The sequence below is a fragment of the Triturus cristatus genome, chromosome 8 (assembly GCF_964204655.1).
Source record: "Triturus cristatus chromosome 8, aTriCri1.1, whole genome shotgun sequence".
Classification (NCBI taxonomy): Eukaryota; Metazoa; Chordata; class Amphibia; order Caudata; family Salamandridae; genus Triturus; species Triturus cristatus.
This window is the reverse complement of record NC_140591.1, coordinates 1,178,312,217-1,178,337,403: the sequence shown is the minus strand read 5'-3', so window position 1 is coordinate 1,178,337,403 and position 25,187 is coordinate 1,178,312,217. Positions and strand designations below refer to the sequence as shown.

The window sequence follows — 25,187 nt, the reverse complement described above, 5'->3', positions numbered from 1 at the left end:
AGATATTGTTCTCTACGGGCGTTTCGGCATCTCCTTCTTCAGGAAGCCACAGATAGAATTTCATGTGCTGGTTCTTTTATTGATCTGCGACTGCAATAAGAAGGAATGTTGCTAGAAAGAGCACTATATTTAAGCAGCCGCCATTGGGCCATAAAGGCAGCAATGCTTATATCGACTGATGCATTGCATCTTGCTACTATCGGTCAACAGACAGTAGCGGTACGCCATGCATCAGTCGGAACCCTGCAGTTGATTTAACAGACGTGGGAGTACCCGTTCCACACGTGTTTCGCGCGGTTCCCAAGTTTTTAAGAAAACATTTTGATACCAAAGTTGTGCTTGGTGGGTAAAACATTGGGTAATTCAAGTTGGTCAGTTAGGTTAACTGGTTACATTTTACATTGATATAAACATTACTGCCTTTATTGGCGAGTGGCAGTTTAAATATAGAGCGCTTCCTAGCAACAGTCCATCTAATTACAGTTGCAGATCAATATAAGAACCAGCACATGACATTGTATGGTTGACACAATAATAGTTTGTGATGCCGAGATGAATTATAAGCTATTTATCAATTTTTAAGGTATAATTCTCCATATTAAATTTTTGCACAATAAATGTATTTAACTTGGTATTTACCCACTTGTCCCTTTGGTCACTGTATAATGTGCCCTCTATGTTGTTATGTTGTATTGTTTTTCTACAGAAAAGCTTGTGCCATGGGCCAGGCTTGTTAATGGAGGAGGACATATGAATAACTCCTGTTAACCAAAATAAATGAAGTGATTGCAGATCCAGTCCACTAAGATGCTGATCCAGTGAATTTGGAAAAGCACTATTGGTAGCTGAAGTGGAAAAAATAGGAGCAACAGTGATGTTGACACAAACTGCTTTTGTTGTACTTGTTTTTCACAGCACTCTCTGGATCAAGATGTTTCAAAGCTTCTGTCCCTTTGAGCTTCGATACCCAAGTGTATTAGTAAGTGGTCTAGAGTTGATGCACACTAATTAATTTAGAAGACTATTGGGGAATTTTATAGAGTAGCAAATAAAGGACTGACAGTAATGGTGTTTATTATGGTTTCATGTGACTTATTTACAGATGACTTTTCAAGCCCAGAAACCATTGCCTAGTCTTCAACCAGTGTGACTGTAAAATTGGGTTGTTAGTTGTGCGGGGTGTTAACCTTGTCCAAGCAACAGCCACAATCCCTGTCAGTAGGAACAACAAAATTCAAGAACTTAACTTGTGCTTAACAATCTCGTAAGCTTGGCACAAAACCAGTCAGGTTCAAATTAGAGGCAATGTATGAAGTATTTATGCAGTACACAAACAGTGATAAAGTGAAAATAACACAAGAAATATTCCTCAACAATTTAGAAAAGTAGAGTTTTTTTAATAGACAACACCAAAATTACAAAAATCCAATTAATAAAACCGAAGTAATTAATTTTTTAAGGTTAAGGTAAAAACTAGCACTTAAAAGATCAAAGCGCCAACTGCAGACACCTAGTGCGCAAGTCCGAGTCAAAGACGAAAAATATGGCAGACTGCGATGGAGTGTGGGTCGGATACAAAAGTGGATTGGGCCTGGTCTGCACTTACCTTCAGACTTCGAAGCAATTTCAGTAAGAACCGTCTAAGAAGCAAAAATTGCAGAGGGGCAGGGCTGCAGGAAGTGTCCAAGGAGGAGGCATTGTGGTCAGGGAGCCGCTGGACTAAGTCGAAGTGAAGATTTCCACGTTCTGTCAGTTTCTTTTTTGGAAGTCGAAAATCTCTAGCAAGATGAGGCTGGAGGCTGTATCTGATGAGGGCTCCACGAGGCCGGATACCCTTTCAGCGAAAAACCACTGAACAGAATTTGCTGCTGTGGAGAAGAACACAGCAGGAGCTGATGTGAAGTCAGGCCGAGCAGTGATGCACCTTGGGCACACAGACATGCAGGATGGTCCCAGTCTCCTCTAGGTTCTCAGAGCAATTTTTTAACCCAAAGGTTTTTGATTTTCGCTATCTGGGCACTTTTAACACAGCCTCCAATGGTCCAGGACTGAAGAGGCAGCATTTGGGGTGGGTTAGGCCTCACTAACGCCGGGTCCAGGTTCAAGATGGTTGGCGCCTTTTCTGTCTCTGAAGCTCTGATCAGGAGGCCAGTCAAATAGCACTTGGATTCACTCTGGCCGTCCTGGGTTAAAAAAGTGGAACAGGACTTAAGCAGCAGGGCAGGCCTCTGATGGTTTTGGGCAGGTTTTAAGCAGTAGAGGAGTCCTTCCTGGTGCAGCAAAGCAGTCCTCTGAGGTACACAGCATGCCACAGAAGCAGGCATTCCTCAGAGTCCTTTCGCAGGTCCAGAAAGTGAACTGAAGAGAGGGTCCTATTTTTTTTTTTATAACTGCGGTCTTCTTTAGAAGTAGAGGTTTCTAGAGAATCCCTTTGAAGTGCATGGAGTTTCTAACATCCACTGCCTTTGCTTCATCCTGGCTGCTTTAACAATGAAGTGGTATGAAGTCCTTTCTTGAAGGTAAGACCTTGACCTCGGTGACAGGCCTGCACTCTCCCCAACAGCTCCTGCTATCTGTCACCGCCTCCGAGTCCCCTGCCTTGGGTGTTCGAGGCTGCTGAGTATTTGTCATTTTTTTGTTTTATTCTGCGTGTTGCCTGTATTCATCTGCAATTTCTTTTGTCATTGTTTGGTAATTTATTTCCTCCGTTATCATTCCCGTGGTGCCGAAAGTGTTTCTTGCCCCCTAGCGTCCTCCCCATCACCTGCTTCCCACCACTGCTGACCGGGCCCCTCCCCTCTACCCGCGCCCTTTTCCCGCCTCCCAGCTGAGCGTCCCTCCCCTCCCATATATAATGCAGACCGCTGCGGGGGAGCACTCGAAAGACCTTGATCTCGGTCACAGGCCTGCACTCTACCAGACAGCTCCTGCTATCAGTCACTGCCACTGAGCCACCTGCCTTGGGTGTTCGAGGCTGCTGAGTATTTGTCATTTTTTGTTTTATTCTGCGTGTTGCCTGCATTCATCTGCAATTTCTTTTGTCATTGTTTGGTAATTTATATCCTCCGTTATCATTCCTGTGCTGCCGTAAGTGTTTCTTGCCCCCTCGCGCCACCCCCATCTCCCGCTTCCCGCCACTGCTGACCCGGCCCCTTCCCTCTACCCGCGCCCGTTTTCCGCCTCCCAGCTGAGCGTCCCTCCCCTATATAATGCAGACCGCTCTGCGGGCGCGCCGCTGGCGTGCCAAAAGCACGCCTAAGGCAAGCCCATCTGCGCCTGTCCACGACCCGAACGCGACCGGCCCCAGGAACCCTGGCTCTCACAGGCCCCACAGCTACGACCCTTCCACCCTCCATGCACTCAATCCTGGAATACACACCGACTGCGTGAGATCCTCGCTGAACACCACCCATGGAGAGTTCTCATGCAGAGCCTGCCGCAAACCCTTTACCATCAACAATACCCACAGTACCGCCGAAAGCCCGACAGACGAACGCACCACCAACACCCTGACTTCCATCCTTCTCAACTGCACCGACACGCCGTAGAGATCTGGGACCTGATCGACACCCTCTTGCCCGACGTCACCTTCTTCACGGAAACCTGGACCAACGCCACCTCCGGCCCTGACATCGCCACTGCCATCCCCGAGGGCTACAAGATGCAGAGAAAGGACCGCCCCCACCGCCCAGGAGGAGGACTCGCCATTGCTCACAAAACCCCCCTGCGCCTCTCCACATCCAGCACGAGTGACTCCCACTCCAACACAGAACACTTCAACTTCCAGATCCAGACCAGCCCCAGGACCACGCTACGCGGCACCCTCATCTACAGAACGCTGGGACCTCGCACCCAGTCCGCAACCACCATCTCCGAGCTCACCGCACCCCATGCAATCACCTCTATGGACTACATTCTACTCGGGGACCTGAACTTCCACCTCGACAACCGAAACGACCCCATCACTCTCCTCGACAACCTCGGACTGAAGCAGCTGGTCAACACGCCCACGCACAGAGCTTGACACACCCTCGACCCTATTTTCGCGGGAGGAACAAACACCCGTTTCAGCCACACCACCTAGCCTATCTGGACGGATCACCACTGCGTCCATTTTACCTTCAACACCACCGCCGCACCCAAGACCACCCCGTGACCGCCACAAAGAAACTGGAGCAAGGTCACAGAGGAACTCCTCATCACCACCCTCCTCTACGAACCCCCCTGCGCTGTGACCGACGCCAACTCCGCAGCCACAGAATTTCACCGCTTGATCTCCCCCTGCGCCAACAAACTCACACCCCACCGTCACTCCGCCAAACAGTGCCCGCAGAAGGCTGCCTGGTTCACCACAGAACTACAGGAAGCCAGACGCTCTTGCAGACGCCTAGAGAAAACCTGTCGAAACCAGAAAACCACAGAAGCACGGAACAACCATAGGAGAGCCCTGAAGGAATACCACCAGCGCATAAGAGACACCAAATGGACCTTCATAAGAGACAAAGTCCAGACTAACGCGACCAACGCCAAGGAACTGTTCAACGTCATACAGCAGTTGACAAAACCCCCCCAGCGAAGCCACGGACGTCACACCTTCCCAGCAACTCTGCGACAAGCTCAGCTCATACTTCCATCTGAAGATCAAGGCCCTCTACGACAATTTCAACGAACCAACGCCGGACTCCCCCCCCCCCCCCCCCTCCCCCACGCTGCCGATAAACCAACCATCATGACCTGGAATCCCGCTACTGTTGAACACATCACCGCTACCATGCAGAAAACCCACTCAGGAGCCCCAACGGACACCTGCCCACCTCACATATTCCACAGGACCGCCATCGCGCCCGAACTTGGACTGACCAACGCCTCCTTCATGTCCGGCATCTTCCCAGACGACTGGAAGCGGGCGGGGATAAGACCCCTCCTCAAGAAACCCACGGCCGACCCAACGGACCTGAAAAACTACCTGCCCATCTCTCTCCTCCCTCTCGCGGCCAAAGTCACAGAGAGACTCGTGAACGCCCAGCTGACCGCATTCATCGAAGAGAACTCCATCCTAGACGCCTCCCAGTCTGGATTCCGCAGCAACCACAGCACCGAGACCGCTCTCCTCGCCGCCACTGACGACATCCGCATGCTACACAACCAGAGACACATCTAGGCCCTCATCCTTCTAGACCTCTCCGCAGCCTTCGACACCGTTCCTCATCGCACTCTTGCAGCCAGACTGCACGACGCAGGGATACAAGGAGCCACCCTCGACTGGATCCGATCCTTTCTCTCCGGCAGAACCCAGAGGATCAGACTCCCTCCCTTCCTCTCCGAACCCACCGATATCAAATGCGGAGTACCCCAAGGATCATCACTCAGCCACACGCTCTTCAACATCTACATGGACCCCCCTCGCCTCCATCGTCAGACAGCATGAGCTCAGCATTGTATCCTACGCCGACGACACCCAGCTCATCCTCTCACTCACGAAGAATCCTGCAGACACCAGACTGTGCTTCCAGGAAGGAATGAAGAACGTGGCAGCCTGGATGAAAGACAGCTGCAACTCTGTCTGGGACAACACCTGGTGGCCCTCCGCCCTCAGGAATCCAGCCACTCCCACAGACCACGCACGAAACCTCGGCATCATCCTCGGCTCTTCCCTCTCCATGAACCGCCAGATCAACGCAGTCGCCTCCACCAGCTTCAACTGCCTGCACATCCTCCGCAAGACATTCAAATGGATCCCCCCCGACTGCAGAAAGACTGTCACACACACGCTCATAACCAGCAGACTGATCTACGGCAACACCCTATACGCCGGAATCAACAGAACTCTACTACACAGACTCCAGACCATCCAGAACGCCGCCGCCAGACTCGTCCTTGGGACTCCGCGTCACGAACACATGACCCAACACCTACGAGACCTTCACTGGCTCCCTGTCGAGAAGAGGGACACCTTCAAACTCCTCACCAACGCCTACAAATCTCTCAGCAACATCGGACCCAAATACTTCCACGAGAGAGTATCCTTCCACGCACCCAAGAGGAACCTCCGCTCCGTCGACCTCACCCTGGCAGAGGTCCCCCGCATCCGCAGCATCAGAACAGGCGGGAGAGCCTTCTCCTACATCGCAGCCAAGAACTGGACACGATCTCCCCGTGAACATCAGACGCTCCCCAACCCTGCACACTTTCAGGAAGGACCTCATGACCTGGCTCTTCAACTGATCCGGAGCTCCCCCCCCCCCCCGAGACCCTCACGGGTGAGTAGTGTGCTATATAAACCCCAGACTGACTGATTGATTTAAAAGGCACAGTCTATTGCCCCTCCAGCCTGCCGTGATGGTCAGTTTAGGAACACCTAATCCCTTTATTGTGTGGCTGCGTGGGAAGAATAAGTACACCCAGTAATGTGACCCAGGAACAGACTGCTGTTGCCAAATAGTGAGGGCAGGAAAATGCAAGCGTTTTAAAAAGTGGCATTTTCAAACTTGTGACTTAAAATCCAACTTTACCATTAAAGAGGATTTTAAATTACAATTTCTCAGACACCAAACATGAAAGTCCTACTTGTTCCCAATCAAACATTAGCACTTATTAAATGTAATACGGCAGCCCAATATTATTATCCTATGAGAGAGGTAGGCCCCACAGAAGTGAAAAACAAATATAGAAGTTTTTACTAGCATGACATGTAAAACTTAAAAGTACATGTCCAACTTTTTAAATACAATGTGGGCTGCCTAGTGTCTACTTTAGAGGGGACTGACATGTAATAAAAAGGGAGTTTAAGGCTTGAAAAGAGGGTTATTTTTCCATGTCCAAATATCAGTTTAAAACTGCATTCAGGCTGCAATGGCAGACCTGGGACATGTTTTAAGGAGCTTCCTAAGTGGATGACACAATACATGCTGCAGACCCACTAGTAGCATTTAATTTACAGGCCCTGGGTTTATGGTATACCACTTTACTAAGGACTTTTTAAATATGACAGTCAGGAGTACAGCAATTATACTATGTTTTAGGGAGTGAGCACAAGGATTCTGTGCATCTTACCACTGCTAACCAGAGCTAGATTGCTTTAGCCAACATAAAACAAATTCAGCAAAAATATGAGGGGTGAAGTCAAAAGGTTTGGGGGTGACTCTGCAGAGAGGCCAAGTCCAACAGTCGCACACTTTGGTGGACACCAGTGTTTGGCCTAAAGGGCACCTCAATATGAGTTCCAGTGATATCTTTTAACAAAACTTTGGACATGAAGGCTTCAGTACTGGGCTTGAAATCAATCTCAAGATTTTCACAAGAGTGCTTTTCCCACCGACTAGAAGAGAAACAAGGAACTTGAAAAAGCATACCTGAAAATAATATTTACTACACTTTCGCTTCTGTCCTTGAAGTGCTTTGGTGGTCCAGACTTTGAAGATAGCTTTCACCAATAAATATTTTTCGAAGTGTTTCCCAAGAAAAGACACTGACATGAAGTGAGGATGTAAATGGTGTGGTCAAGTTCCAAGCATAGGAAGGACACTGGTGATGGTCAACATTTGAAAATTCAACCGCGTAAAAGCGATGACCCTCCCATAGGCAGAAGCTCAAGAGCAAGGAATTTTATCCGCCTTAAGAAACTAGCTATGAAAAAAACTGTGAAGTGCTTAAGAACAAAAAAAGGGAAGAAAGAGGAAGCTCGATTAATTATCTGAAAAGCCATTGCTGGATTTTGACCAGACACTTCTGAAAAATAGACTGGTGTTTGTGGAATACAGTGTATGAGATTGTAACCAGGCATTAAGATCTCATCAGTGCTATTTTAAACATTATATTTCATGAAAAACTATGTGCACATAATATTTTTTCTCTTGTCAACAGATTTGATTACTACAAGGAAAACAATGACTAAGCAATGATAATGTTCTAAAAATGGCAACAATTGATCAGATATACAAATTAAGTAGGTGGGTTTTCCCATAAAAATTAAACTTTAATATCACAAGAGCAGTTTGAAGTAACATACAGTACCTTGTGGGAGTTCTTTTATCCTCTTCAGATATCAAAAACCATACAAAATCAACATAATTAATTTTGCCTTCTTTTACTGTCTTCTTGCCCCTTCAAAAGAATTGAAAATTAAAGATTCATCATTTTAAGCAACAGTGTACTGGAATCACCAGCAAAATTCACCAGAGTAAAGTAAAATTGAGACAATATCGCTGAATGCAAAGGTTAAGCGGTGAGACGGTTAATTATCAAAACGTATCCAAACAATCCCATGTATATGGTAGGCATCATTAGGAACAACAATTAAGGAGATGGTTTTGGAGCAGACTAACTATTCACCTCTTTATGATTATTAACAGAGCCCAGGTTGCCCTCAGCATTAAGACAAGTTAATGTAAAACTCTGAGCACCTTGCTGGGCAAACCTTCTTTCCCATTTCAGATACTGAAGTATGAATTCCTGGGTACTCTGCTTAAGGATCAGTAACATGCCACTTTGAGATTAAACATTTGAAGAAGCCATACCAGAGGGCTGTAGGGGGGTTGGGGGGGGGGGGGGGGGGGGGGGAAAAGCCAGATGCCGAACGATCAGCATTGTTAAGGCTGAAAGCATGGGGGCATCGGAAAGGCAGCGAATGCCCTCCCAAGCCCAGCGTAAAGTCTCGACCGTATCTATCTCATTGCGTGGAGAGTTTGGCCGGGGCAAACAGGGCGGTCATGAGCGGCCACGGGGCAGTAAGATTGGCCTTGACCGCCACGTGCGGTTGGAAAGGGTTTGGGTGAAGCCAGAAATGCAAGAAGCTGGCCTGGGCACACAATGCGTAAAGCTGATGTTGGGGGCACCGAGGCCGCCACACGCCTTCGGAAGTGTAAGAGTGTCATAAGCGACCCTCGGCTGTTTGCCAGCCCAGATGAGAGAGATGATCAGGGAGCGGACCCTGCGAAAAAAGTGGGCAGTGAGAGGAATAGGCACATTCAGGAATAGCTATAACAATTTCGGAAGAACTACCATCTTGACGATAGCTACTTGACCCGCCAGCGACAAGGGCAGTCGGCTCCATATGGGAATCTTCGACCCGAGCCAGTCCACCGTGCAAATAAAGTTAGCTCGCCAGAGTTCATCTACGTCTTTGCTCAACCAGACACCCAAATAGCGAGTGGGGCCAGCTGCCCACACGTAGGGGTAGTCTGGGGTAAAGGGCCTAGTGGCGTCAGTGAGAGGGAAGAGGACCGATTTGTTCCAGTTCACCTGAATAGCCGCCGAACCTGATGACCTCGCGCACCAGAGGACTGAGATTTTCCTGGGGGTTGCGGACATAAAGAGTAAAGTCGTCCGCATACATGGACAGCAATAGGGCGCGGGCCGCAAACCCAATGCCCTTCTGTGTGTGGTGTTGACGGAGTCTAGCCCCCAACGGCTCCACTGCGATGGCGAAGGGCATAGGTGGGAGCGGACACCCCTGACGGGTACTATGTCCATTAGGGATGGGATCCGTAATGAGGCTGTTGATCTGGAGACGGGCGGTAAGGAGAGTGTAAAGGAGCGAGATCTTGCGAATAAAGACTGAACTGAAGCCGAGACGTGCAAGAAGGGAGAATAGAAAGGGCCATTCGAGGGTGTCGAACGCTTTGGTGGCGTCGAGCAGGGCGGCCACGGCAGCGAGCGCTGGATTAATCTGATGGAGGACGGAGAAAATAGTTCGAAGATTATGGGATATCGCACGGCCGGGAATGAAGCCGGACTGGTCTGGGTGGGCGATATGTGGCATGAGAGGGAGAAGACGTGAAGCAAGCAATTTGGCAAAAACTTTATTATCTGTATTTATGAGGGACAGAGGGCGATAGGAGTCACGGAGATCGGGGGGCTTATCCGGTTTGAGCAGAAGAGATAACATAGCCTTGCGAAGCGAAGTTGGAAATTGACCGCTCTCGAAAGAGTCATTATACATGGCAACCAAATGCGGCACAAGAAGCGGGGCGAAAGTCTTGTAGAATGAGGCAGGCAGGCCATCCAGACCAGGGGCCTTGTCACCAGGCATACCATTTATGGCGGCGAGTATCTCCTCTTTAGAGAAAGGCTCGTCTAGGTATTCTCGGTGATGGTTCTTGAGCCATAGTAGTTAGAGGGTATCAAAATACTGGTCAATGGCCTAACACGGGGGGGCTAGACCCCGAGGTGTACAGGTGCGCAAAGAAATCAGTAAATCTCGACTTAATTTCTTCAGCGGAGGGGGTCCGAGCTGGACCGCCATCCTGAAGCGCTGTTATGTAGGATGCCGCACGAGGTGGACGGAGGAGGAGGTTGGCCAGAGTTTTACCGGGCCGGTCCCCCTCACCGAAGCGGCGCACCCGGGCTTCTCTGCCTAGGAAGGAGAGCTCTCTATTGGCCTCCTCGGCAAATTCAGTGTGTTTCTCCCGAAGACGAGCAAGTGTATCTGGATTAGGATTGAGAGCGTGGGAGGAGTCCAGGGATTTGATTTCAGCTTCCAGTTTACTAAGAGCGCCACGAATAGAGCGTAAGACCCCAGATTGTTTGGAGATACACTCACCGCGGATGACGACTTTGAACCCCTCCCAAAGTTTGGAGGGAGAGTCCACAGAACCCTCGTTAAGCTTGAAGTAGTTAGTGATCGCGGTCTGGATCTCGTCGCAGAATACAGTGTCACATAATGAGTTAGACGGAAGCCGCCACGAGAATGCGGTAGACTGAGGCTAAGCTGGACCGGCGCATGGTCTGAAAGGGTACGCGCCATATGGTTGACAGAAGTGAGCCAGGAGAGAACATCCGGAGGGGTGATCCAGAGATCCAAACGAGACCAACAGCCACGATTGCCAATGACACACGTGCCCTCGCGGACTGCAGGGCGCATATGGCGCCAAGTGTCATACAGCGAATTCTCGGTGAGAATGGAGCTGAGGAGCGCAGCAGCACACGGGTGAGAAGCATGGGGGCCGGAGCGATCCAACGCCGCGGATAGTGTGACATTGAAGCCCCCACCCCAGAGGAGCGCTGCAGGGCCAAGGGATGAGATGTGATGCCATACCTGAGTGAAGAAGTCCGGGTCATCAGTATTCGGACCATATAATGCAGCAATCATCAGGGGTTGGGCCTGAAAGGATAACAAAACACCCAGCGGGGTCCGTGATTACCTGGGAAGTGTGCCACGGGAGTCCCCTGTGAATAAGGATAGATACCCCCCTGGGAGTAGTTGGAGTAGAAAGAGGAGTGTGATTCCCCCCAGTGTCGGGTGCAGAGTCTGGCAGCAGACGCTGGAAGCAGGTGAGTTTTCTGTAGCAGACAGATGTCCACTATGTGTCGGATGAGATGTGCGTGTACCAGTCGAGCCTTGCGAAAGTCATTGAGGCCCCGGACGTTCCACGTCCAGAAGTTAGTGCCTGTCATACTGTATCAGTGTAGAGTGCGGTAGGAGCAGCCAGTGGCCATGTACTGGTGCATAGGACATAGCAGAGCAGGAACAATTTGATGCAACAATGCAAACCAAGGAAAAAAGTAATACATATGGCCAAAAAGCAATGCGCCTCAGAAGGAGGCAACAAATCCCAGAAGACCACCACCCACCCCACACCAACCACCCCCAACAGGTTGAGATACCGCCCGCACCCACCCCTGGGACCCACAACTAGGAGGGAAAAAGTCAATGTCCAAATTGGGAACCATCCCGCGGAGGCATGGCGTCGCTCAGCGTACACCCCTGCTGTAAAGACAGGGTGGCCAAGCCTTTAACAATAGCAGACAACTTGGGTAGCATACACAGAAACAATTGCAGCAGGCCCAGAACACAAATTGGACATAAAGAGGCCTGAAGGGAAGAATCTGCGTCCTTGATGGGAATTATCTCAAGGGGGCATGATGACGTCCAGTGTATACCCCTGCTAGAGAGACAGGGTGGCCAGGTCGTTAGCGCCAGCAAACATCATGAGTGTACACCAAGAAGTGGGGAAACTTCGCAACCAATGGAAGAACGAACACGCCCCAAGGGCAACTAGACCCCAAGGGACCAAGTACAAGTTACAGGCCTGGAGAGCAGATAATGCAAAGGGCGCAAAATCAGGGCACGAAGAACAGGTAGTCATTGTCACCAAGATTATTCTCTGCAACCGCTTGGGAGTTGACAGCCGAGTAAAGGTTGGGCTTGTCCACTTTTTTAGCAAACGCCAGCGCTTCTCTTGGATCCGGAAAAATGAGGGTTTTGGTGCCTTGTTTAACTCGCAGCTTGGCCGGGTGCATCAGGGAGTAGGAGATCTCATGCTTCTGGAGGATCCGTTAAGCCGGGAGAAACTCACGGCGTGCCGCCTGGACTGCGGTGGTGTAATCCGGGTAGAACGAGAGGGAGTTACCCTGGTGGCGAATGTCCCCTTTTTCCCTGGCCGCCCGGGGGATGGCGTCTTGGTCCCTGATGTTTAACATTTTGGCTATGATGGGACGGGACGGCAGGCCAGGGGCTAGACGGGGGCCAAGGGAACGATGTGCCCGCTCAACTATAAAAAACGATGAGAGGACGTCGCCAAAGAGCTCACGGGCCAGCTGCTCCACATAATCCTCCATGCAAGATATATTGGTGGATTTGGGCACTCCAGTAATACGAAGGTTGCTCCTGCGTGAGCGTGCTTCCAAATCTTCGTTCTTGTCTCGGATAATGGCCAATATCTTGTCCATCTTAAGCAATTTCTGGCGGTCTTGGGTAGCAGCGTCCTGAGTCAGACACCCTGGTCTCAACGTGAAGGAGTCGGGCATCGTGGGAGTCAACTCAGGCTTTTACTGTGTCCAGGCGGGCCGATAGCTGATCCAACTGCGCCGCTATGGTGGTGACCGTGGATTTAACGTCCAGCATGATGGCCTTCAGCTTGTCTTCACAGGATTGTGCCATGTAAGACGGAGCCAAGGGGTCACCCCTATCCGCACCGGCACCCTCCTGGCGCGTCTGGCGGTGCTTGTCAAAGGCAATCTTGGGCTGCTTGGGGTCGGTTCGTCCCATGGCCAGAGGTCGCAGAGGAGCAGGGCAGTCGGTCACCTGAGGTAAGGCCGCAGGTAGAGGGAGGAGACCAGTGTACTCAAGGTGCAGCCGGCCAGCAGAGGAGAGTCGTGAGGACTGGCCCACCGGACAGCTGCAGCGACGCCCGGGACCAGAGCACAGGTGAGCTGATTGCAGAAAAGGAAGGGTCCCAGAGTACAATTCTGCCAGAACCGGGCGGTCGCCTCAAACAGCACACCAACCAGTCAATATAAGAAAGGGGCAGCAGGGCCCAGCTCAGGGTGGGCCGGCGGAGGTCGCTGATAGGAGCCGTGTCTGCGCTCCTCGTATGGCCTGTTATGTGTGCAGGTCCCATTTAGTGCAGTCCGCCGTTGGGGTCGAGCCCGTGCGCCGAGTCAGGAGCCACTGCCCACGGTAGGCCTCAAGCCGGATGGGGTGTGAATGTCCGGTTGCGGCTGGTTCCGCAGCGTCGCTGTGCCCCTAGGGATCAGGCCGCAAATGTTATATTGGAGACCCAAAGTACCCAAGACCCGACGAAGGCTTATACTTCTTTGTCCTACAGTTATATATTTCAAAAGTGTTTCACGCAAAATTATGCACAGATGAGATTGCTAAACAATTTCCGATATAAAAATACAAACCTGTCAATAAAATGATTTACCTTTAGAAACTGTTCAGTTATGACACACTGCCCATTAAAACACTGGCTTTATCAAACAACTGGGAGTCTAACAATATGGGAAGGCTGTTAGTGCACAGCTCCAATTACAAAGAGAGCAGACCTTTCTAACTCATTTTTAAAAGGAAGAGGATTACATAGCCTAATCACAGGAGCAGATTCATGTTCTTAATTTCATTAAGAGTTCTATAAAGAGTGGATCTTGCACACTTGTTATAAAGAATAAAATGCAAAATGAATACAGTAAGCATAAATTGGAATAGAAAAGGCAAACTTGTTGAATTTCAGGATAAAGGAAGGAAGCTGCTGCTGCTGAAAAGGACCTCTGCAACAAATGGATTTATTTTTGCTATCTTTAACTGAGGGGTAGACTACCTGCATTTTATCCCAAATATACAGCATGAATGAGAATACGATCTTCATAATGGGACAACCGAGCAGAGCTTTAATGTAATAATCAGATCCAGGGGGAAATGGTAACAGGGCCAACATCAAGGCAATATTATCTTATTTTCTAGGTTCCCACCAATATGTGGGTGGCAGCATGGAACGTTGATTTCAAAGGTTACAAGGAAAACTTCTGCACTAACCTTACTGGCCAGATCTAAATTTGTGCACATGATTGACGAGTTATAGCATGACGACTGGAACGCTTTTAGCATTGGTAGCACTTAATGACACACACAAATCCAGGTAAAACTCTAAAGATCTAAGAAGAGGCACAAGCCTAAGAAGTGAATCCCATATAATGCCAAGGCAATATCCTATAATTGGTTAGAAGACTTACTAGATGAAAGCAGTCTATCTTGAACTCCAAGATCACATCAGTGCTAAAATCTCCCGCATGACTACCAGTCTGTCTTTAGATCCTGCAGCAGCAGCACCAAGACAGCTCTACCTTACACATTGCAGATGATGCAGGACCTCTCAGCTGCCTTTGAAACAGTCAACCATCCCATCCTGATACACACCCTGATGTCCCGAATAGGATTCACTGGCATTGCCCTTCACTAGTTCTACTCCAACCATTCCAAGCAACACCAGTTTGTTCACATGGGCACCCTCCAGCTCACATAAGATCCCCATCACCTGTGGAGTCCCCCAGGGTTCCCTACTGTCGCTTGTCATCTTAAGCCTTTACATGGAGCCGCTTGGTGCTTTACTCACAGATAACAGCATCAAGCTTCACCAATATGCTAATAATGCACAGCACTACCTGAGAGTCTACTCTAATTCAGATATCCAACGTCTCAAGCACTGCGTGCATATCATCCAGACCTGGATGTCCAGTGCCTATAGAAGCTCAACCCAATCAAGACAGAAATCCTGTTATTTTCCACGATCCAGTACAAACCTGGATCAATTACATCAACTATGACAGCTTCAAACTCCAACTTTCACAGGATGCCACCTTACTTGGTTTCGTCCTGGACACCAACCTCACTGTCAAGAACATTTTGCCAAAAAAAGCCCACAAAGATAGCCAAATGTTTCCTCCAGAAAGCAACTTAAGAACTGCTGTTCAAGCGTGACACTCTAGCATATGGAAGGTGGTAATGCCCTACTTAATGGTCTCCTAGACTCCACAGTGGCAACCCTTAAAGGCAATGTGCAGGCCACAGCATGTCTGCTAGGGCCTGAAGAAATATGATAACATCTGCTGGAACTCCACTGCCTCCCCTTGCCAGCCTGTACCATCTACAAAAACCACTTGCATCACTTATAAAGCAATCATGGCCAGCATTCCAACTTATCTTGCAGACAAGCTCACCATCTCTGGTGGTTCTCAGCACACCCACAGCTGGGGCACAATCAGACTGAAAACAAGTGTGAAAAAGAGAAAAACAAGACAGCAGGCCTTTTCCATCTATGCACCCAGGATCTGGAACAACATTTCTGCATCCTTCAGAACCGTCCCAGAGCTGCCCCGATTTAGGAAAGAGTTGTGGGCTCATCTGTTTAAAGAACACTACATCACAATGCATTTACCGTCCACAACCCTGCTTCCTCTCCTATTACTCATTCACTTTATGCTCGCCTTTGACCATATACAGTGCTACAATGACTTTTTGCTAGGTTCGCTCTATAGAACTACTATATACATACATAACTTCAAAGCAAAGTTTGTTAGACTGCACTTCAGGACGTCTGACAGCAATGTCTCACTCATAGTGGGGGACTGTAGCGCTGGAAGCACTCTTGTGGTCTGACACCACGTGATAACTTTTGACTACTATCATTTTAATTGACTTTGGTGTTTGACTTTACCCTAGCATGAATGTACGACGTCCTGCATATACCTTGTTTCTCCTGAAGGTTTCTTTCTTGTAATCTTGCAGTCTTACAGTGGGAGCTGTCACAGAGTAGAACAGCTTGCCAAGAACAGAACGTGTGGGATGTGCATTTGAAAACATGAGAGAGAGAGGGGTGGAATGTATCTCTTGGTCTTGAAGTGCAGTATTATGAGCAGTGGTGCACAAATGTGCATTGTGTTGTACATTGAGAGATCAAGTATGTGATGCTATAGGCAGTGGTGCACAATTGTGCATTGTGTTGTACATTGGGAAGTATTTTGAAGTTATTACTATTGGCTTTGGCATGGCCTCATGTCAACCTGAATTCTGACTCTGCCTTGCTTGAGCTTTTTTGCCCCCAGAGTGTTTGCAAGTTGTTTGGTTAATCACGTGCAAGGTTGTTTTGTGAGAGATTGTTTAATGTACCCTGGAAGGCTTTCGTAAGCTTCGGTAAGAAAAAGGCTGGAACATGTGAGAATGTAGAGGGAAAGTGGGAACTCCTTTTGCCCTGGAATGCTTGCATGGAAACTGGCCAGTTCCAGTAAGTTTCCTTGGCGCGGAGGGAAAGACTCTCGAACCTTCTAGTGTGTTTTGAGACTATAAAGCTGAAGGTTGTTGACTTAGAAACCGGGATTTTGGAATCCAAATGGGGACAGACGCGTCTACTTCGGTACAGCAGAACCCTGGTTGCTGAGGCTCTTATACCCAGCTGTCAATCCTAAGGTCTGAAGTGGGCTAAGGCGCAGATGCAGTGTTTGTGCCAGGTGAAGTGTTTGAGTTTTGATTATTGTCATTGTGATGTGTGGCCAGTGGCTAGGATGATTTGAGGTGTTTTTTTTGTGATGAGTGAGTGAGTCAGAGTGCACACCCAAAGCAATTATTTGATGTATTTGGTGTATATATCTTTATGATTTCTTGCAGGACATACAGTAATATTTGCTGCTCGTTCATTACTTATTATTATTCATGCATTAAACTGTTGCATTTACCAAGTGTGTTATTATTGACATACTAAAAATGCTGGATCGTAACGAATCATGCCTTCTAATATTGCTTGATTTATCTGCTCCCTTTGACGCCGTCAAACACGACAATCTACTGAAACTACTGGAACAAAGAATGGGCTTATCAGGGGTCGTATTACAATGATTCTCTTCATTCTTCCAAAACAGATCCTTAAGAGTCAAAATGAATCAATCACTCTCTAAGGCCCACGCGATAACTCCTGGTGTTCCCCAAGGATCCCCTCTCTCACCCATTCTCTTTAACCTATTCCCGGAACCATTAGCAAACCTCCTAAAATCTTCTAACATCCACTACTATATGTACACGGATGAGACTCAGTTGTATCTCAAAATCGCATCTCCAGATGACATTATATCCCTGAATTTCATCCTACAAAATACACACCTCTGGCTCACGGTTAACCACCTCAAACTCAACGCAGATAAAACTGAATTTCTTCTCATCTCTCCGCTGAATAACAATCCCAAGATTGGTCTGTGGTTGAATCATGTTACAGCCCTCAAATGCTCGCCCCACATCATAGACACTGCCAGATCCTTAGGTATTCCATTAGACAAACACCTAAATATGCAGGATCGCATTAGTGCAGCCACCAAAGGAGCAAACTACCAACTGAGCATTCTGCGGAAACTTAAACCCTACCTACTTCATGAAGATCTAAAACAAGAGGTCCAAGCCCTAGTACTATCCAGACTGGATTATGGGAGTGCAACACTATGTGGCCTACCTAGATACAAACTGCCCCACTAAGAGCCTCCCTTAACGCAGCAGCAAGACTTGTCCTCGGAACCAAAAGAAATTAGCACATCTCACCAGCACTCAAAACCTTAAACTGGCTACCATACGAAGCAAGAATCCAACTGAAAATTGCTTGCATGACGCACAAAGCGTTACACTTCAACACCCCCAGTTACCTGGCCCAAAAGCTAGAAAAATCAGGGGGCAGAAGATCCTCACGAAGTGCGCTCACCTTGCTTCTGAAACCCCAACGAATTCACAAAAAGAGAACTAGGGCTAGAGCATTCTCGGCTATCGCACCCAAGATATGGAACTCTTAACCACCGGATCTTCCCCTAATTCCCTCTACCTCCGCCTGCAAAAGAGAAACCAAATCTTATCTATTGACTAAATTCTTACCCTAAGCCAATATATCGGTGACACTGAAGAGGTATAGATACCAAACTCTTATGTACACTGTCCTTCCTAGTACTGGCACTATTCCAGACCTACCACTGTTTATCCTACTTGTATTTTATATTTTGTGTTCGGCTCTCACACTTATGTTTGCATGTTGATCAGACCAATGGCTAATTGTATTCTCTTCATGTAAAGCGGTCGGATACCCTCTAAGGTCACGTTCGCGCCATACAAAACTTTCTAAATAAATAAATGTATATATCTCTCTTTATACACTTGAATGTTACTCATTTGATATCTGGGAAAGCCTTTCTGTTAGAGAGCATTGCATAACTAAAACCCCAAGCCTTGTTCTAAAAAGAGTCTTTGCATTTTGTAAAGTGAAACCCCTTTATTGGTTCATGTCTTCTGCCTCCTCGTGTTTGGGCCATCGTGTGGGGGTGGTGGTATTTTGAAGGCGAGGAAGAAAGGGGCATGTCAACAACACATTTGCTGGATGAGGAGGCCTCACCTGACAATCCTCGATGGTTCCATGTATAAGATGAAAATAATTGAAGATGATAATCTCTGTGGTCTCTGGAATCAATAGAAATCTGGAACATCACAGTGAACTTCAGGGAAGCCCCAGTGATTTGAAGTCAGTGAATTTAACCTTTTATAGGCCACACTTTGGAGCTAAATAGCTTATGTAAGACGATTCCATAGGTAAACAATTCTCCTACTTCTTGGATATGTGTGGCACCGACAGCAACCTTAATGTCTTATTCGTGCCTTGGGCTAATTTTACTACTTTTACTTTTGAAATATATGATGCCACCCTCTACCACTGGTTATGTGGTTTGGTTATCTAGGTCTGTGCCAATAATGCCACTAGGCTGATATAACGGAACACTGCTTTTTAAGGACATTTCCACAACTTCAATTATCTCCAGGTACAGCAAAAATGAAGGAATGAGATCCATGATCATCTCACTCTAGCCCAGCAGAGTGCAGATGTTTGACTTTTATCTCACTGGTTTGCTTCAAGATACTATCCACCTTGAAGAAGAAATCCCAGACTACTGTAGTTTTCTATATTGCATGATCTTCTTTATAATAATAGGTTGGGTACTGCTACTGCAGCTTTTTATATACAGTGTTTCAATCTACACATTCAAATTATTATTTTTACTTTAACTAAACCATCTCTTACATTTATCAATAAACATGGAGTATCACCAGCATTTTTCAATTATAGTAAGTAATTGAATGTATGTTAGGAATAAGAGGAGACTGGCATACCCTACTGACTTGCTTTTAACTAACTTTAACCTTGTAAATGCTGTTTCGGCTTGTCACTTATCAAGTGTGCTCCTGACACCCTATTCCTCCAACTGGCCACTGTTTTATAAGTGTATGAATAGTTTGGAATTTGTCCTTTGTTATTCCAGTCCATTTTGCCCTTCGCGAATGTCACCAAAGATGTAGTTGAGTGTTTGAGATAACCCTCCCTCAGGTACAGGACATAAGGCTGTAAAACAAACATAAGGCATGAGCTTTCTTATTGCTGCGTTAATGCCATGCTAATATGTCCTTTATAAGTTAACCTTATAATGGCAATCACAAACCATCTCTGTGGAAGTACCAATATTTCTTCAACAAACTTTCCTATAAAGTCCTGTTATTTATATATAACTTAATAAAAAACTTAACTCCAGGAAGACCAACTGAGTCAAGGATATGGCATGTACTAAACCAGCATTCTAAGTTTGCCAATTTCTTTTTGAAGTAGAAAATAAATCAGACATTGGAAATAGTACATATCTTGTATAACGTGTTAATAAATATCTTTACAATACAAAATCGGAGGAGTTGTGGGTAATTAAATGGGTTTCACTTTACTGCTTGAGGCCTAAACCACTCTCTGGAGCAGGATATTTGATAAGAAAAGCAGGATCACCAGGAGCCATCCTGTACCGCTTGACCAGCTGCCGATTTACTGGTGGACAGGAAATAGGATTTGACCAAGCAGGCCATCAAGATATCAGTTCGGACCAGGTTACAACAGAGTACAGATCAGAAGTAGATGGCTCAGGCTGCGAAATTTCTGTGAGGATGTATGTTTTGGTCTCGACTGAGGCAAGCTGCAACCTCAGCTGTCTCTCTGACCACTACTGCAAAGGCAGCGTTTTCTTCCATTGGTAACCTAAGTGGTAAGTCCAGCTCTGCCTCAGGAGAGGTGGCAAGACCACTGGCCTCTTATAAATCAGTATCAGTACCGGGACCCTTGTCTGGTGGCTTTGAGGTGGAATAGACCTGCGCAAGTTATGGAGCTGGAGAGGAAGCCTGTACAGGTGTTGGTAATAGGCCCAAAACTGGTCCCAAAGGGTTAGATGTGCCCAAAATGGTTTCCAAGGGGTCAGATGGCACAGGGAACGGATACCCCTCTGGTAACCTGATGAAAGCAGTACTTGCGCAAAGGCTGAAACTACTTCTTGTGTTTGGTGATAAAGAGCTTCACATACTGGACCCAGGTCGCATTTTAGGTGCATGAGGACACACTGGTTGTACTGCTCAGTCGTGGCCCGAGCTTAGGCACCAGAGACACACCGTGTGCAGGTCCATGACCGACATCTTTTTTATAATGTCTCAGAACAGTTTGAAACTTTAGTTTTGGTTTGGGACATTGGTTCCCAGCACACTGGAATTTGTTTTTAACCCCTTCAGTGCCACGTCCTTTCCCCCTCCTGTGCCGGGCGTTGCATTAGTGGGTGGGGTTCATGACGAGATAGTCTCGTCATGGGCACAGCGCAACCGTGCTCCATGACGAGACTATCTTGTCATGGGCACAGAAGAGGTTAAAAGTTGTTGGAAGACTGATGATATTAGAAGCGGAGCTCTACATTTGTGTTGGAAGGCACAAAAAGAAAGGAAATTACATCAGAGCTCAGTGGTAGCAATTATATTGGATTAAGCACCATCACGGGGTAGTACAAAGCCAACATGCAGCACAGTTTTCTGGATCCTGTCTGCTGCCTGGGTAGTAGTCTAAAGTGAGGAACCAGCAGTTAGAAGTGTCCATCAGAATGTATCACTTTGGACAGTTTCCAAAACTACCACCCACTCTTTCAAACTTGCTAATCAGGATATTTTGGTAAATAGCATCATAAACTACATCAGCTCATGGTACTGCCTTCAAAAGGTCTTCCAAGATGTCGTTTCCATTTGTCTTAAACGTGATCAGTGAAAATGTAATTGCCTCAGGTAGTCCCAGAGTTGTCTGTTCATTTCACTTACTAACAGACTCATATGATTCAACAGTTTGTAATTGCCAGCTATTTGCAAGGGTCTCTGGATCACCAGTCAGCTTTCTTTAACAGAGGGAGAGGACTGCTTGATTGATGCACCAGGGACTATTTCATTAAGGATGGATTCATTCACAGCACTGGTAAAGTCTATGGAGAATGGGCCGTAATGTACACTATGGGGAAGCCTTACTGCTGAGTTATACACTGATCTTGAAAGCAAGCCTGGTCACTTATTTATTTATAGTTTTGTATAGTGAGAACCAGACCTACACATGTATCACAGTGCTTTACAGCAATGAAACAAAATGTGTGTTATGTAGTCAGAATATATATTGAAAAGTGTACACAGGGAAAGGTGTGGGTCAAGTTTTCAGGACTTTAAAGGGAGGTCACAGACAAAGGAAATATGTACAAGATAAAGATATGTGGGCAGGTGAGGCAAAAGGTGGGATTAGAGGGACTGTCCATCGTAAAGGGATTAATACGGAGTGTGTGGTAAGGAGCAAGACTAGGGACAATCTTCAATAAGAGCATGGTGGAATCTGATCAGTGTTGAGCTTTCAGGACGTTGCTTGAATTCACAGCAGATCCTTCTACGCCTTTGGAGAGTGATCAAGTGGGTATAGCCAGCTGGAGGTGAATCATGACTTGAAGTACTGAACAAAGGTAAAGTGTTTAAGTTATATTCTGAAAATTCAATTGGGCGGATTGATTCTTATGGCAAGAGAAGTAAAACTCCATATCTTGGATGAACTGCACAAGAAGGAAAAGTTCAGATTGTGGGATTTCGAAGAAAGTCTACACTTTTGAGTTGCAGGTGAAGAATTTTTGAGTTCCACTGGGTATAGTAGTGTGGGTGATGCAAACAAGTTTGAATTGACTTCTGGTTTCAATTGGTAGCCATTGGAGGGTGACTAGCAGGGGAGTGGTGAGATTACATTTGCAGGAACCTGAAACCAGGTAGGATGTCAAAATGAGAGTTTTTGGAATGCCAGTCAGTAATGTGTTTCCATAGTCAAGTTTTATGACTATTTTGATATAGGCTTGAAATCTTCAGTTGAAAAAAAATATGTTTTTTTTAGAGGAGTCATAGTTGACGTTGTGCGCTGCTTGCTAGGACATTGGTCTTGGCGTGAAAATTTAGATTTTTGTCTAGGCGGAAGCCATAGGATTTCGGTGTATCAACTATGGTAGGTTTGCAGTCAAGAATGTGTAATGCATCTAACCAGGTTTGAGGAGGGGTTTTGTTGTGATGCAGGGAGATCTAAATGAATTCAGTTTAAGTTTTCTGAGGGATAAGTTTGAAGTGATGTTGGGCCATCCAAGGTTGTATCTCCTTCAACCTTCTTCCCAGTGCAGCGTTGTCATCAGGGGAGACAAATGTTATGCAAGTTTGAGGGTCGTCTGCGTACAAGTGGAAAAAATATTGATTTTCGCAGGAGGGTGCTCAGAAACTCTATGTAGAGGTTGAAAAGGATGGGTGAAAGGATGGATCCTTGGAGGACTCCTTGTTCCAGTGATCGAGGGTTAAGATGTTATTTACCAGTTTTAACTGCTATTGTCGGTTTGAGAGGTTTGATTCAAAACCTGATAGAACTAAGCTCTCTAGACCTATTTGTTCATTGAGGATCTTTTGTAGAGAAATATGGTTTACAGTGTCAAATGCTGTTGACAAGTCCAAGAGAACTAGCAGGCAGGATTCACCTCGTGTTTAAGACGACAAGAGCGTCATCCATTATTTGTAGAATAGACTATTAATGCTACAGACAGAGCTGAATCCCGGTTGGGGACGACTTAGTAGGATACTTTATTCGATTAATGTTTTCAGTTGATTCTCCACACAGCCATAACCTCTTTTATCCTCTTGTTTTGTAGTAATTTCTAAGAGATATTTTACATTATAGCACATATTAGCATTTTAGTTTCCTGTCTTGGTTTACTGAGTATTCTTTTGTTTTTAATAACACATTTTATGATAAATCAACATAAACAATAAAACATCTAACTTAAGCCATGGGGGCCACAATATAAGTATTAGTTATGAAATCACCAGCTTTGCTTTTTTCTTTTTAATGGATTGATTATATTTTTTAATTTTTCAGTTATTGAAACCTTTTTTTAGAGTATTTGGGTTTCTCTCATTTATTTTTATCTGAATCGAGGTGTAAGCACCTTATAACTTCATAATGGGTATTGTTGAAAGGGTATGGGTTGTAATCCATATTGGAAAGATGGAAGTTAATAATGAAATGTTCTGAAAACCATTAGGATTGCACTTGTGTGTAATTTGATGAGTGCAATAACTCGCTGTATGTCTACATTTTCAAATTTTTTTCCTCTTTTAATTTATGTTGAGAATCTTGTTGCTCAGTTGCAGCATGTCAAACAGGTTTATAGGTGTTAAATCTACACTGCACTCCCTTTGCTTCATGTGACATTCACTAATGGTACACTGAAGGCACTTTACTATATCCTTGTCTACTGAGTTGCACCGTAGCTTCTCCAAAAGCATGATCAAAACAATACTACTAGTATAATTTAGAATTTTGGTTAAAAACACTAAAGAATTTGTAAATTTAAATTAATGTACTTTTTGTTTAATTTGTGGTTAGAGCTAATACTACTGTAATAAAGTGAAAAATAATGTAGTGTTAGATTAGAATAAGGTTTATAATTCAATTATTACACTTCATTATCATTTACAGTTAGGTTACAATAACTGAACATCAACAAGGATTTGCTTTAAGGTTACTAATTCCAATTAAAGTTAGAGAACGAATAAATGGGAACAAAAATACCAATGGAATTAATTATAAGAGTTTGGACTAGAATTACTATTTTAATAATGTTGTTACTTTATAAACATTCAAAAGTATGACAAAAATAGATGTTGGGTGAAAATTTGCATTAATTATAATAAAATATTATTTAAATATATGCAATTTAAATTGGTGTAAATTTAGAGTTATAATAGACAGAGTATTCCTTTACTTAGGGCACTCCAAATATAATTTATTTTAATTTAGAGTTAGGTTTAAATGTAATCAAATTAAATTAAAATTATTGCAACACTTAGGGGAAGAAAGGAAGGTAAGAGTGTAAGGGGAAACTTAAGGCTATTTTAATGTTATCAATAGGGAGGCAAAGTGAACACAGAATGTAAAGGTTAGACAGAAAAGGTACGGCGAATACGAGGAAAAAAGTAGTCAAAAGGAAGAGATAAAAGCGGCTCAAGTGATTTATAGTTTTATGAATAGACTCTTCATTCCACAGCTGGGTACTGGACAAAGTCATCATCTGTGTTAAGATCTAGACTATTTCTCCAAAGGAGTCCTCATTTGGGGTTCAGTCAGAGGTGTACCCTCAGAGTTTTCTTTATTGGAAAGTGTAAGGATTTTAGGGGCTGCCCACTACACACCGATGGTTTCTACTTCTATCAGATAATTGATGTTTGCCTTTGACAATATCTCAGGGGTGACTGTATGTTTTATTCCCAGGGTGTCGACAGATGGTCTAGGGCTGATATCTGCTTTGGCCTCTAGTGAGGTAGTTTGCTTTACTGATTTAGGTTCTCATTAGTGTGGTGTTGTTCAGCTTTTATATTTTGATGGACACTTGATGAGAGTTAATGGAGAGTTTTGAATATGGTGAGGGTTGGTTTCTGTGTTTGGTTTATTTCACAAGATTGCTTTCTCTATGTTAACCCAATGTGGACAACTCTGTGGAGGGTACTGGGGAGAACAAGAACCTGCTAATAATGGCCTTCATTCCACCCTTTT

The 25,187-nt window shown here is 45.8% G+C and overlaps 1 protein-coding gene across 2 annotated transcripts in view; it reads right to left on the bottom strand.

Moving 5' to 3' along the window:
* LOC146805565 (serine/threonine-protein phosphatase 2A regulatory subunit B'' subunit beta-like) overlaps positions 1-25,187 on the bottom strand; it is a 369,793-nt gene that overhangs the window by 55,256 nt on the left and 289,350 nt on the right. For both annotated transcript variants that reach the window (XM_085622841.1, XM_085622842.1), the window contains exon 9: positions 8,014-8,103. In XM_085622841.1, coding sequence (XP_085478967.1) covers positions 8,014-8,103 — 90 coding nt within the window. The remainder of the gene's footprint in view (positions 1-8,013; positions 8,104-25,187) is intronic.